Below are 15909 nucleotides of genomic sequence, written 5' to 3'. Positions count from 1 at the left end.
AAATCTAATTTAATGCATTAACTATCCATCATTCTTATTAGTGTTATCTAACGTAGCGAGAAAAATATATAAAGATCGTAAAAAGGAAATTGATCAAATTGTAACAAAAAACGAATGATAGTCAAAGAGTGAATACCTGGTCAATCACAGGGACATTCCTATCCCTATTAGTCAGCTGTTTACACGACACAAGAAAAAGAAACTCCAATTTCCCTGTAGTAAACTGCCTACAATTTCCTCGTCTCGATTAAGTCACAAATAAATTCTAACCGGATCAGGAGATCCGGTTACGTGTAAACGTGAAATTCGTGGCAAGAGAAATGCCTCCGACTTCCACGACGCGATTAAGCCACAAATAAATCCTAGACGTATTGAGAGATCCAGCTAAAGTCGGAAAAAGGAAAAATCAGCAGTTGTACACGCCTGTGCGTGAGATCGTGTACCGATAATTAGATTGGCCATGTTCGCATTGTAGAGAGAAAGAGAAAGAGAGAAAGAGAGAGAAAAGAAAAAAGAGACACGTGGGGGAGCACTGGTAACGATCCGCCTAGGGACGATCGTTTACATAATGACCCCCCTGGAATCGTACGAAAATTAATTGCCGATAAGATCGAACGGTCCCAGGATGGAATAAAAGAGAAAGCCGTTAATTGCACGATCAGTCTTCGGATCTCTGTACTGTACCAGGAAATTGATAGGCCTCTGTCGTCCAACATGTGCAACCATCGTACTCATTGCACATACATACATTATAATCGTTTCAGTCCGCGTCCAATTATAACCCATGACTGATACATATGGAGGTTGTTCTATCAGAAAAATATTCAAAAATGTTAAAAAGCGTGGAACTGTAGATTATGCATATACTAGTAGCCATTAAGATATAAATTGATTAAAGGTGCAACATGTAAAATTTTAAAATTAAAATTCTTAGTGTTTTCCTGGGGTACATTTTAAATAGTACTTACTGGGTTGCGTATGAAAATCAGATTTGATCTTCTTAATGATGATCGGATAATCGACGTCGTAAAACTGCATCAATTTCGCCCATTCGTCGGCTGTTATAATGGTATACCTGTAACCAATTTTTCAACATGTTATTACATACGTTTAATCCAGCGAATTAGAAATCGCGAAGATAAACAAAGTGGCAAACTAAGAATGTAGTTAAGCGGATCAAAAGTATTCTTCCATTTTCTCTTGTTATAATCGTCTACGATATTAATTTCTGCGACAAACACATTTACATTCATTTACAATGCACTTTGTACCAATAGTATTACACTTTTTATTTTACTTAATAGAGCGTAATAAGATATGGTAATAAATAAAAAACTGTCCAATTAATATGTCTAAGAGCTGTCTGTTATCAATTTTTCATATTATTTTGTTTCGTTTTTCACATCTAAGAGATATCCAATCAGTTATTTACTCAATAATCGCTCGGCTACAGAGACAGGCAAATAAAATCAAACGGTGTACGATAGCACTGGCAGGGGCGTACTCGCAAGGTGGAACTCGCGATTTTCCGACAACGGTGTAGAATCCGTGATGGTTTTTGCCCCGTCTCCCTTAATTATACCGCAAATTAGAAATTTCTTGCCGCGCACCGGCTCCAGCTTTTTGCCTCGCAATTGTTCACCCGATCCTGGCGTGGTTCCTGAAGCTCGTGCACCACGCCGCGCCGGCATCTCGCGTTGCTATGATCGATAATGCCTTGAAAAATCACGCGAAATACGCGTACTGATTATCCCCAAACTTCTCATTTAATCGTCAGAGAACTGCAGAATATTTTACATGTGTGTGAACGAATGGAAAATCTCTTGTAAAAGAAGAATATCAGAGTACGATCCATTGTCAGTGATTTCAACGATTTAGTTCGCAAAGAAACGATTACGTCTACGAAATTGTGTAAGAGAAAGTAATGGAAAATGTTCGAAATTTGGATGGTGCTATCGGTCTATGAAATATCAAGAAACATTAACGTTTCTATGGATTCTGAAGAATTGTGGAAATACAATTTTAGAGTAAATATGATAAAAAGATGTATCATTTGTAATTAAAAGCATCGTTTGTAATTAGTAGAAATATATGACTAATAAGAAAGTGTAAGAAAACGAAGGATGGTCGAAACGAAAAATTGAAACTCACTGACTTCGAATGATCATAAATTAGAAGCCAAGACATTAAATGGAAAATAGATAAAAAAGAAGATAGATGAATATTTATGTTATGCGTAAAGGACAGTCAATATATTAATAAATTAACAGCTACATACTGCAACTAATTAAAATGATAAATACCGATAATTGTATCGCACAAAGTATAATTGTACAAAGTTTAACACAAAGAATAAATCTTTTCCTTCGAATACTATGTAATTCCTCGGTAAAATAATTGTTCCATTATTTCATTCGTTCTCTAATTTCTAACGAAATATAGAAATATCCGAGAACTCCATCGAAACGGCCTTGCATCTTCGAAAGAGAAAGTCGTGTTTTTTTACCAAGAGAATGATCACGTTGAAAAATAATAATCTTCCTCCATTAAGCGATTTAATTAAAATTATCAGATGCAATATATATATATATATACGTTCCTTGACGACGTAGAAATTTATGGAGGCACGTTTCGAAGCGATCGAACGAGCTAGCAACCAGCTGATACGAGACGATGATGACTCGACCGATAATTAGTTGCGCGACATTAATTTCGATTCAACGCAATATGCCGCGTACTCTCATTTGAATTTTCACGAGGCAAAAACCGCGCGGACGAGCTTGTCGACTCTCCTCGTGTATTTGCCTAACGCCGGAATAATGGTGGATGCATCGAGGAGAGCCGGAGAAAAAGGGAGGAAATCGGAGAAATCCTCGTCGGATGAATAGAAAAAAAGCAAGCCCAGTCTCGAACGAGACACGACACCGTTCGCGTTATTGAATATAATTTGTCGTTTAACACAGTCCATGTTATTTCGATCGAATGCTCGTTAGCTCACATCGTTTCTACATGTTTGCGATAATAGAAACTTCAATTGAAAAATGTTATCAGAGTTAACATTGAAAAAAAGTATCCGAAAGCAGAGAACATTGTAAAAACATATGCATTCGTATATTGTAGAATCTTCCAGCAGTATGATTGTAGAAATTCTATAGAACTAGAAATTAACTTGCATTTATCCAAAAAGTAACAAAAGAGTTACAGAAGAGGGGATTACGCGAACAAATTGAACATCAGTCATGTTTATTAATGAGAAAACATTAATAATCTAGTCCTAGATCACTTCTAAGATGACTATAAAACGAGTATCAGCTTCTTGTTACAAAGTCAAACTACGAAAGAATTTTTCAATCTCGATGAATAGCAAAATTTACCTACTTTTCTTGGTCTTTAATACATTATACTATTCTTTGGTGTTTGATAATTTTTCTAATTATTTCTAATTTCACAGAATCCCCAAAATAATTCTTCCATCTAAGTAATTTACAAACTTTGATTTAATTTACGTCTTTGACACATTCCAATAATTTTCATTTCATAGAATCTACACGGTCACACCGTAAAAACTCGTTTTAAAAAGTTCGTCTCGTTTTACTATCATCCCCTATCATGTTGAAGATGAACTAGGATTCCGTGGACAACCATTCGAGAGTAATTGAATCGCTATAGTCGCTAAGAAAGCACGAAGAAAAGGTACAAGGAGGCGAAAGGTCGAAGATTGACGGCTAAAATGATTTTTTAACGGTCTGGATACAGCAGAGGGTGAACAGACGGACGACTTAAGCCGTCGGCTATCTTAGGCAGATAGTGGACAATGGTTTAGCATAATGGTCAGAGGGTGGATTGCCACGTTGGCCCCGGGGGCGTGTTTGTGACATTTTCGTGTATCCATCACGTGGCGTGGACTCGGAGGACGGGCAAAGAAGAAAGTGGTGCCAGGAGATCACGCACTTTTGCTTTATAGTACAGTGGTTATGGATTGTACTTTGGGAAAAGCAAGGATATCCTGACTTCTTCGTGGTTAAAGTTCCAGCGTTTCTTGAAGAGCAACGAAATATTATTCTTAGGTAGTTGAAGCGTTCTACGATTTATCTGTGAAATTATTTGAATCTCCCTCTTACATATTTCTAAAATAATAGATCAAAATAATATAATATATGGATGAGTCTAAAGAATAAAACTGAAATAATAAATCGAGAGAAAAATTACTTACAGTTCATTGTTGACAGAAGGTGAGTAGAGAAATCCTTTGTGCGGTTCGCAGAGAAGAAAAGCGTTTCTAATACCAACCGGCGGTGTTTTCGAAAACACTTCAGCGTATCTAAAACAAAGATGAGAACTCGTATTAAAAATCATTGAGAAATAACTTTATCTATTCAATTATAAAGTATTCAAATTACCAGACAGCTGGTATTTATGCATTTATAGAAACTGTACGTATAGGATTGTATTAAGACGTACATAAAAATATGTATAGTACACAATTGTCTAAAATATTGGAATTAAAATATCGTTGAACTGTATTCCCAGAAACCTAAAATTACATGTACATTCACAGTCTAATAATTACACGTTCTAAAAAATAAACGCACGATTTCATCCTTAAAAACATCGGCAAATATCTCGATTGCTATTTGGTAAATCCACCCCCGAGCTGCTGGCATTTGTAAGCGACAAGCAGTACCGGTACGCATGATAAATCCCCAGGCATTAAAAATATATTTCCAGGATTATTTTTTACGAACACTGTCAGCCAGTTAATCGTTTCGAATAATGCAACCTCGTCCGTGACACGTCTTTCGGGTCGTGGACCAGAAAGACGACGAGGAGGAACGCTTCCTTCGGGACATTCCAGGGGTGGAGATGTGTCGGGGGATTGGGGTTGTGCATCATTTTTCACATACCACGAGGGGGCGGACGGTTTTTGCCGTCTCCCTACCCGTCCGCCATCCAGATAATGCTCTTAAAGACAGATATCTCCCGCGAAACGAGCCAGGTACGCGATCGTACAGAGACGAGGTAAACTTGAACGGAAAATCTGCCTGGATTTTCCAAATGGAACGTTCCACCCTCCATGGAAAAGGCGACAATTGGAATTCGCGGCAACGCGAAACGTAATTTTTCATTGCTACTTTTCCAGAAGGATTATTAATACTATATTTCATGTCCTTCGTTCCTAAAACCAACGTATTCTTTTAGTTGATTTAACAGTCATTGGCAAATTACGTTTATCGTTGACATTACGTCGATATAAACATAATTTAGAAGAGAAAAAAACGGTACTTTTGTACTTCTTCCGTTCAATCATCAAAAAGGGATAGGTTTACAAGGCACAATACGATATTTACTGTATATCTTAACACGTATCGCAAACTTAAGATACATAAATACACCTCCGCTCAAAAGTCTTAGAACAGCCTGTGCGTGAGTCTCGAAATTGGACAAAGATCGACAGAGAAAGTGTGCGCTGCCAATATATCGACTTTTACGATTTTATTAAAGCAAGCGCGCAATTTAAAACTCCGATCTACGTCGAGCATTAAAACTGTACTCCCAAGAGTGAAATTGATCGCATTTCGCTTCTGAGAAGCTCGATTTATTCGAATATTCGCCGCGTAACCTGTCGCCAGTCTGCGCACCGATACAACGAAAAGAAGAAAAATTTTCCAATAAATTTTCCGATAAAACATGGAATCTCCGTGTCGCTCGGAATCATCCACGTCGATTATTGAAAAAATCTATCTATGTACGAGTGGAGGGGTGGTAGAACGGGGAGAAAAAGGAGTAGAAAAGCAGAAAGCTCGCGGAAACCGCGAGGACACCGAGAAAGTGCAAATAGCCGTTGTGGAGGATTTAAAAAATGTCTCCCTGCCGGATACCCCGAAGCGGGTTTTCCAGAAGCGAATATGCGTATTAATTATGAGCCTTGTTCAAACAGTCGAACAGAGGAACGCAGGGGGTGAGGTGAAAATTGGCCGCCCTTATTACAGTCGAGTCAGGGAGCAACTTCTCTTTTCTCTCTTTCCGTCGTTCGTGCTTTCCGTATCCCTGTTTCTCTGATCTGCACCTTCGTCCTCTTCCTCTCTCGTCACAGACACGATTCTCCTCTCCTCTCCTTTTTTTTATTTCTCATTCGAGGCTTTGTTTAACTTCTGTCGCGGAATTTTTCCGGTCCACGGCGATTATTACTCCCAGGAGATGGAAGAGGAAAACAGGAACCGAGAACTCCTGATGCAAGAGGGGGTGGTAGTTATGTATCCTACTACAAGAGGGTGGGATACGATTCGAGGAAATCGTTTGGAAATGCCTCGATAATTCGGTTGGGAGTCAAACACTAATACTCTCATACCTTCATCCGATACTTTTGCATTTTTTAAACAAGAATTTAGGTTTTAGGAATTTCAGTTCAGTTGGTTGAATCTTTTAATTTCTTAACTCGACATTCTTCTCACAGACGCGTCTTAACATTCATTTGAATGATGTGTAAAGACATTTATCCGCTTAAAATATCCTGTGAACTGCAAAGATGGCAGAACCATTAGCCTTCTACCTCTAATATTTTTCTTTGCGATTCCATTTTGAAGAACTAAAATTTGCATAACATTGGATAATTGCATAAGGAAAATAAATAAAGATAAAAATTAATTTAACTAATATGCATCAAAGTACAATTTGCAATCGACGAAATCGATCTGTTCAAAATCTAAGCCTTCGTACGTCTAAACTTTTTATTTTTAGCTTCAAGTTCGACGAACTACGGAGCCCAAGTTTTTGTTTTTAAACATGGAAAAATAAAGTAACATCGTCAAAGGAAAAGCGATTTAGCATGCCACAACCGGAAGGTTTAATACGGCTGGGAGCATGAAATTGAAATCGTTCTATGTCGTTGCGCAGAGTGCAAAGAACATCATCCTCCAAGGTGCTGTTTTCTCTGGTGGAAGAGACGAACAGCTTCGAGGGAGAGATATCTCTGTTGATTAAGGTCTTCCATGGATCGTTGTTGTCTCCAGACTCATTCGTGCATAGAGCAGGATATTACGCACCGGTACCGAATAATGATATCTCGACCGCAGTGATCATATAAACCGCAATGATTACAAGGATATCGGAGACCTATCGACGTCTCGTCTGGTATGCGAATTATTGTGCATTCGTGTCGCAATTCCGAATCAACAGCTTAATTGGAGTCCATCGTGCGAAAGAATCTCTTTAATACCGCAACTACCACAATAGTTAAAAGAGACAATTTGTAATTTTTCATACAAGTTTTATAAATTTACAGTGATGTAGTTTTGGAATTCGAGATATACGAATATGTTTTATTATGTTAAAAGAAATAATTTCCTCGAGAAATTCGGCATCCTATTGTACTGTACAAAAATGCTAAATGCAAGTGCCATAAACTCTCTTTTTCATCGGATACTGGTTTACTTTCAACTCGATTCCATTCCATAAAACATAAAATAAAAGAAGCTGCGCTAAAAGTTCTTGGAAAAAATGTGAGATCACAAGAATTAATAATTAATAGAACAGAAAATACAGATGAGTTGGAAATCGAAGGAGATTAATTCATTCCACGCTGCAGACATGGAGTTCGTTGCGCCAGACAGATTTCCCTGAATAATATTTTCTGTCCATAACGATCTTCATTCAAGAACGAATGGAAAAATAAAGAAAGATAAATGTAGTAAGAAACCAAGTTTTTTTCCCCGATTCGCGCGTATTTCTTGATACAGCAATCTTTTCATTAGCAACGTCAAAAGTGACACGCTTCGAAGAAGAATCGCCCTCGAAGGGGACTACAATACCGTTCCTACCCTGACATCCCTTTGAATGTGGGCGATGGTTCGATATTAGCTGGAGCAAACCGCTTTCGACGAGGACGACACGATTATTCGAGCGAAACAGGGGCGAATCCTCTCCGTTTCACTCACCAACACCCCGATAACCTACCCAATGTCCTCCTCCCTAACTTTTCTTCCTCTGTTTTTCTCCTTTTTCCTCTACTTTCGTCTGTCCGATTCTACGCGTGACCAAAGTTTCTCCCTCCATCTTCCCTTCGCTATTTTTCTCTTCCATTGCATATGGGCTCTCCGTATTGGTAAAATTTGAAGAGAAATCTAACAAAAATCGCGAAAGATGCAGTCTACTTCGATCGGAGTTTGATTCACAAGCAAAGAAGTAGCCTTCGATTCCAAAAGAATACATAATTTTTCTTCCTCGGCTTTCTTCCTTTTTCTTCCACTTTCGTTCAAGCTACAAACGAAATTCCTTCGAGCTACCAAGCAGAGTTCGTTCTTCTCTGCTATTTTTCTCTTTCATTTCATACCGATAACCTCCGTAAGATTAGAATAAATATTCGACAAAACCCGTTGAAAACGATACACGTTGTTCAAGCAACATGTTGCTTCTCCAATTTCAGATGAAACAAAAAGGTACCAAAGCAAATCAGCCTACTTTAATCGAATCTTGATCCCCGAGCAAAGAAGTTGCTTCTAATTCCAACGGAATCCTCTTCTTTCTACAGAAACGTCCAACTTTCTCAGCTCACCACGTGGCTGTTTCTCGATCCTCTTTTTCATCGTTTCGTTTCGTTACTTTCGAATCGGTCTCCGTTCATCTCGTTCGAGCGACAAGGTCCTTCTTCATTTTATCTGCTCCCCATTCGTCCTCTGTTCCCTGTCCATTGATTGGGCGCCGCGTATACACCGATTTCTTGCCGGTTCTTCTCTTTCAGCAGAAATAAATCTTGTGTTTTCGCGTATAAGCGGCCTTTTAATATCACCGGGCTTGATTTACCGCCGCGAGGCCATGCATCCTACGTGTAAGAGAGGCCAAGCCAACATCTCCCACCCCCTCGGCTCCCCCCTTGACATTTGTCTTCCGGCCCGGGAAGAAGGGAACACGACTGTCCCCAGGTTTTCCCTGATTTACCGCTCCTCCCGATGGTATTTGACTAAACGATCCCGGATCTTCTCGATGCTCGTTGCACAAGCGGCAACGATCGACCCGCTTGCGGCCAGAAAATTGCACGAGGACACTTCCGGTTCTCATACAACCTCCAATCATCCATCTTCGTATTTCTTTCGAGACAGATACGAATTGTCGAATGAAAGTTTAACTCCTTACTACGATAGCAGCAAATATTTAATTCAACGGTGTCTGCAAGGATTTGCAACCATTTTATAGGATCCACGGAACAAAAGATTACCAAATACAGTGGAATTCGATGATACGAGTATTAGAATTAACCAATTAACCGCGTTCGACGTAGAGTAAGTGACTTTTCTAAACTAAATTCTACAGTTAACAGGTTAATCGTGTTATTTATTTTTATATATTTATTTATTTTTATATATGAAACATAAAAATTTAAGGAAGTTCCTAATGATTTTTCAAGATTATCTGTAAGCGTTCTAATGCTTATAAACGAAAGTGTACGTGCCGGTATAGTGGCTTTCCTGGCGATATCAAGCCAGGCTCACAAACGAACGAGTTAAAGAGCAAATACGGACCGAACACGTAAAAAGAAGAGAGCCGGCTGTACTCGAATCAAAGTTGAGATCTAATGGTAATATACGTGGCTTGAAAAGAGCGCCAAAGATAGCTAAAGAGCTAAAATTCTTACAATATCTTACATTACGACCGCTATGACCACTGTACACTTCGAGACTCCGTTACTTCCGCGTCACTCATCACTCTCCATTCTTAACCATTCTTACGCCACCTATTCTAACCTCCGAATCGCGTGTGCGCGTTTCGAGAACGCTGCTTCTTACTTAAACATCTTCAAGCCAAGGCAGACCTAAGATCTGGTCAAAGAAAGCCGAGTCCCCTTCCAGAACCGCGTCCGCTAGACCAGGCGAAAAACTGGCCGTCCTCTCGATCTGGACTCTCCTAACCGTCCACAAACAAACTTGCCCGCGAACGCGCAAAATCCCTCCCCACGATTTCATGGAGCGAATTCGAAAAAGAGAAAAAAAGAGAAAAAAGAAAGAAAAAAGGAAAAAAGGGAGAAAAATGAAACTATATAAGAGAGAGAGAGAGAGAGAGGGAAAAAAATGTAAAGATAGCCACCGACCAAAACCACCGCGGCGCTCGCTGTACGGTAATAACACGATAATCATTTATAACGTAACAATCGAGCCACCGTGGCGCGGGGCAACAGGAAAGATCGTTGTACGTGGCGCAAGATGCATCCTCCGGTTATGCAGCTCCGGAGGCCGGGTGCATCGAAGCGTTGCGATCATTACGAGAAGAGGGAGGGGGGAGGTGGAGAAGAGAAGAAGAGGGCAGATTGTACGTGTCCGTGGTAAAAGGTCCACCGGTGTCCAGTGGCCAGTGTGGAAAAAGGAACGCCAAAGAGTCTGGTTCGCGGCGTGGACGGGACAGAGACGATGGAAGAGGAACGACGAAGACGGAGAAAAACAATGTTGCGCGCTCGGTACCGCGGGACATTCAGAAAATAAGAAGAGAGAACTGGGAAGAGGGAGGGGAGCGGCGGCCCCCAGGATGATGAGAAACGAGAGAAGACCGTCGCCGGGTCCCCTCGATGGACGACCAGTTGCATCAACGAGAGCGAATTTAAAAGCGATCACAGGAGTCCTCGGTTCCTTCGTAAATGGAGGTGTAAGGATAAACTGTAAATCATCCGGCTCGTTATCCCGAACCCCGACACGATCATACTCTCTTCGCTACCACTATTTTCTTGTACTACTTTTAACGTGCCGGTTCAACAATACGAGGGCCACCGTCTTTCGCGCTGGTCAATGCGTTACCGCGATGGAAGCCGCGATGATTCTTCACGATCTATCTTTTGTTCAGGGGAAATAGATCGGAAACGGTGGAAAATCAATTGCGATCGTGACATGTGAGAATATCGAGCTTTGTTATTACAGATCATAAGAATATCCAAGTTTCTTAGGACAGAGGGTAGATCAAGTGTTCAGAGTTCCTCGAGATGTTAGCAATACCTTCGAATAGCTTGCTAAACCTGTAATATTGTACATAGATTTTGTATTTCCAATTACGTCTATTTTGCCCATTTCTAAGAGTCTTTAGTTCTTCATATTCTTTAGTCATTTTCCTAAGACTAATTCGATAGAAGATTTGAGCTTGTTTGAAACGTATGTCACGATTACGAGGAAATCCAAACTCCATTTATTGCAATGAAATTTTAATTCGTATCTAATAGAACGATTTGCTGATTGAATCCATTTGTCATATATACGTTGTACATATAAACAAAAACTCGTAGGTAGTCAGAAGAATCAGTGAACTCTAATCGTATGAACTGCCTGACCCCCCTAGACTAGGCTAGTGTATTCTCATTCGCTACCTTTCCAAAACTGCAATATGTCAAGATGCAAAAGTTCGATATATATTTCAATCACCAGAGATCCAACTTCTCTTTTACTCTGGACTCTTCGCCTCCTCGATATCATTGAAATAAATGGAAAAGCAACGTTTCGTTCACGTTACATTCACGTATTCGTCATCGAATGGCACACGTACAAATTGGTCCTTCAACCCGCGTCTGCTTTTCAGCTTGGCTGGTTTCATTGATCTCGTCAAGGTAAACCTATTTAACGAAGGTCGAATCGTTGCCTCGAATCGCTTCTAGCCCGAGGTCTTGGCGAAAGGCTGCTCGCTCTATTTGAATTTTTTTGCCAGCACGTGATTAATTGATCACGATCGAACGTGACTCGATCGAATCGAACGTGGCCTGGATCTTTCTTTCACGATCGATTCACGGGCGTTACTTTTCACGCGAATCGGCCGAATCGAGCGCTTGCCCTGACCTCGAATACGCTCGAAAATCTCGGTTTTCTAGCGCGAACGCGCGGAATCTGTAGCTTCTTCAGCCACGAGAACGAACATCTACTCGCCAATAACTCGAGGAATGCGGGTTGACTGTAACTCGAGCGATTATTGCTTGCCGTACCGTTAACGAAGCCTCGTTACAAGCGAACTTTGTAAATACCTCGAGGTAGAAAGAGGCGAACATCAGTTTTTCGAATAACGAACGGGCCATGAACTTCGCTGGAATGCTTCTGCTTTAAATCATTGTAGCCTGGATAGGCGTAGGTTCCGCTCACAATCGAGTTTGCAACCAATTTTTCTGCCATCTTTTATCGTACAAAATCAACGATCTGCCAAGGCGTGTAACAGACTTAGCATGGCTTCCAGACATCGTCTATAAATTACGTAGATAACCACGTGTCCGTACAGTAGATGATTTGTTGAAGAGAAATTTCAGTTAGCGTTGATATGCTGCGTTCCTTCAGTTACTTAAGCAATGCTGTTAATGCTGTTACATTTTTGTTTTTGCTGGCTTGGACGCGATAATTTAGAAAGATAGAAGAAGCACAGCACAGTGTGTTGGAGCGAATATTATCACTTAAACTCCAAAGATAAATAGCCATGTTTTAGCAGCGGTAAAATGTATTAATTGAATTCTTGAATTCACTCACGAGAAACGTAAATTCATATTGCTGGAATAAGAAATCACAACGGCAACAAGGAGAGTCAGTGAATCGGAAAATTGTTTGTTGACCCTAGCATTTTCTTCTAACGTACTAGAAAACATTCAGTTTTTCTTGGCAAAATCTTTTTTCTCTCTGCAACTGTTTCCGATGTAGCTCTTAAGGGATTGAACATCGAAGGGCAGCTTCGTCTCTTAAACTCGAGTTAACGTAGCTAAGAAAAGATACGTATCTACTATTGTTGGCTCTTCCTGAAACCCATAAAGTCGAAATCCTAGCCAAACCGCTCGTGGTCCTCCCTTGCAAGATCTATCCTGCTACGATACTATCTTCAAAACTGTCTACAAACTTAGAAACTCGGGGAAACACAAAAAATTTGAAATTTCGAAATAACTTCAGAGCGAATACCAAGGATCACATGGCACCACTCGAACAGGTACGAAGAACTTCTGGAACAACCTTATCACGACCTCAAATCATTCGCTGGAGGAAAAACGCAAACCGCACGACAGCTAGGGAAACGTGAAGGATTTCACAACTTCCTGACAAAAGCCATGAGGTAGTAAGTGAGACGATGAACGAAAGAAAAGAAAGACTTCGATGAGGCGACGGTGAATCGTTGTCAGCGGGCGGAAGCTGGCGGTACGCGCTAGAATAACGAAAGCTAATTATGCGTTCGAGACGAAAAAGGGGGAAATCACGGCAAAAACCGTCGATAATCGACATCCTGCCGCAGTCCGTCGGTCAACTACGCTACCGACCGGCGTAAATTTAGTCCCGGGGTCCTGTGTTCTCTCGTCCAAGAGGCGAACGTTACCTCGTCGCGACCGAGAAGTCCCCCTGAACAAACAAGAAGATCGGCCGTGGAGGCTTTTGCTGGCGTAAAAACGAAATCCGTGGACGATGCTTCGACGATCACGGTATGCAGTCGCCCTGGACCGTGATCCTGGAAGCGGAAAGCCAGAGCAGGCCTGTGCCCGCCTCGAAATCCAGCCGATACCTTTCGATTCCAAAGCTGGAGCAACACCCTTTTCTTCTTCAAACGTTCGAGGAATCTTAAAAGCATGTGCGAGAAGAATCTTTTTGCCCGTCGAAAGAGAACGTCTCTCGAGATGGGCTCTTTTTTCGGGTCACAACATTTGAAATATTTTTGACAGTCAAATGGTTTCTATAAATTTTTTATTATTTCGATATCTAGTACGATCGTATTCCTTTTCCTTCTGCTAAAATTTCTCTCCTAAATTTTGACAAATGGATGATAAATGGTTCCTAAACGCATATTCCTCTCGTCTAGAAAATGCTCGACGAGTATACTCGACGTATTACGAATCTTTACTTGTCTTCGTACGTCTGTATGTATTTTATATACATTTTACTGGTTTGGCAACTAAGGAATGCTGATTAGTCGATATTGACAAAATCCGTATTTGCATCGACGCTCTATGTATCTTTTTTATCTTTCTATCGCTTTTTAATCTTTGCAATTCCCTTTCTTGGCAAGTCTACTCTCGCTGGTAGAATTGCCTACAAGCTATTCTGAACGTCAGTTTCATGGCACTAGATCTAAATACTTGCACAGCCCCAAGAAAACTATCGTCCAAGGAGTAATAAATTATCTCTATCACGATTCCGCAATGAACATTTTGCGAACGTGTGCAGATGGAAATGCAGAAAAATGGAAGAAATATACATCGATATTTTTACAACGAGCGAAGCTATAACATAAATGAGAAGAAAAGATATCCCTCGCGGTAAAATTTAAAAAACCTCGACGAGATGGAACAGCGCGATCAATTCCACGCGAAAGGTCGAAAAATTGCTAGATTGACTGCCGCTTGAATTTTATTTATTTTATTCTCGGAACCAGAACGGATTGAAATATGCAAGAGCTTAACGCTTAATTTTTGCAAAATATTATACGCTCTTTTTTCTAAAGATGTTATCTGGATTTAGAAATTTATCTTGCTTTAATCGTTCCAGAAGATGCAGTGACGCGGATCACCGATGACCACCGTGGCAATGAACGTGTTAAGAAGCTACACAAAGTGAACTACCGGCGAAGAGACTCAGCTAAAAATCAGCACCGCTTGAACGAGACGACGGAGAACGAAGCAAAAGAGCCGAAAAAAAAGGCGGGAGAACAATCAACGACGGAGCGGCAGGAAAATATCGATGCAGCCGTTTCTCGAAACGAGGTTGCGGCGAGAGGCCGACAGAACCGGCAAATCGTTGCACCGCCTGCGCCCTGTTTTTGCTCGATTTCTCAAAACCGATCGAGCGTTCCCGATCAGGGAGCAACACGCGTAGCTTGCACGCCAGGCGTGACCATCGGCTACCGCGATACACCACGAAAAACGTAGCCGCCCGCCATGCTCAGTCGCTCACGTCTATTTACATTGGCACCGTTGCGGGGAACGATCGATCCTACACGAACGTGCCTTCCACATCGACCATCAAAATCTTCCACTACGAATTTTTCGCCGATGAAACGAAGTACGATTTTGTACAATACATTTTTCAGAGGGGACAAGGACATGAAGGGATAATTATACGAAGAATTCGGATAAGAATCTGTAGCACAGTTTGGTCAAAGTTGAATAAACAATAAAGTATTATTTCAAAGTATAACTTGAAAACTTTTTCCCAAAATCCGCTACGTATTAATGTACATGATCATTCATAAAAATAATAATTCATAATAATAGCCGTCCTTACCGTGCAAAACGCACGTACAGGTTCAACAAATTCACGCTAACGATCGATTAATTATACATATATCACGTTGCATACAGTTCCTAGAGGCGGCGAACTTGTCAGAAATGCACGAAAAAAAAGGTAAATTCGCGAATTCACCCTGAGCTGTACAGATTGTGATTTATCTATCGCGGTGTATGGGAAACTGTTACTTTGCTGTAACGAAAATAAAGTTTCCAATTCTCAAAGTACCGCTACGTTTCTCCCTTTCCTTCAGCGTCTTCTAAATGAATCGTATAATTGATAGAAACAATCAAATGGCCATTACTATCGTGGAAAACGCACCCCATAAATTCGGCAAAAGTTCGCACTAACGATCATCGTTTGAAACATAAATGCACGCGCACGTACATAAGGAATTCTTCCGGAATCAGGATGTATCTCCCTCGCCCCGTCTCTTTTTCTCCTTCTACTTCTCCCACCGGGGGTGGCCAGTGTCTCGGGGGCGGTCATATATCATCCACCCCCGGGGGGTGGCTACGGGGGTGGTAGCAAAAAATCTTGCCGAGCAAAAACTATCATCAGTGCTCGGCAAAGCGAGCTCAACGCCTTCTCTCTTCTTCCTCTTCTTCTTCATCTTCTTCTTTCTCTTCTTCTCTTCCTTCTTCTTCTTCTTCTTCTTTCTATCCGCTTTGCTTTCACGTCTCCTTCTTCCTTACGTTCTTTTGTA

At 40.8% G+C, this 15909-nt stretch overlaps 1 protein-coding gene across 3 annotated transcripts in view; it reads right to left on the bottom strand.

The window, feature by feature from the left end:
• Positions 1 to 15909, bottom strand: part of LOC132913710 (ubiquitin carboxyl-terminal hydrolase 48-like) — a 76779-nt gene that overhangs the window by 50987 nt on the left and 9883 nt on the right. For all 3 annotated transcript variants that reach the window (XM_060972227.1, XM_060972228.1, XM_060972229.1), the window contains 2 exons: positions 4214 to 4321; positions 969 to 1075 (listed from right to left, as the gene is read on the bottom strand). In XM_060972227.1, coding sequence (XP_060828210.1) covers positions 969 to 1075; positions 4214 to 4321 — 215 coding nt within the window. The remainder of the gene's footprint in view (positions 1 to 968; positions 1076 to 4213; positions 4322 to 15909) is intronic.

This window comes from Bombus pascuorum, chromosome 13 (genome assembly GCF_905332965.1).
Source record: "Bombus pascuorum chromosome 13, iyBomPasc1.1, whole genome shotgun sequence".
NCBI classification, from domain to species: domain Eukaryota; kingdom Metazoa; phylum Arthropoda; class Insecta; order Hymenoptera; family Apidae; genus Bombus; species Bombus pascuorum.
This window is presented reverse-complemented; position numbering and strand designations above follow the sequence as displayed.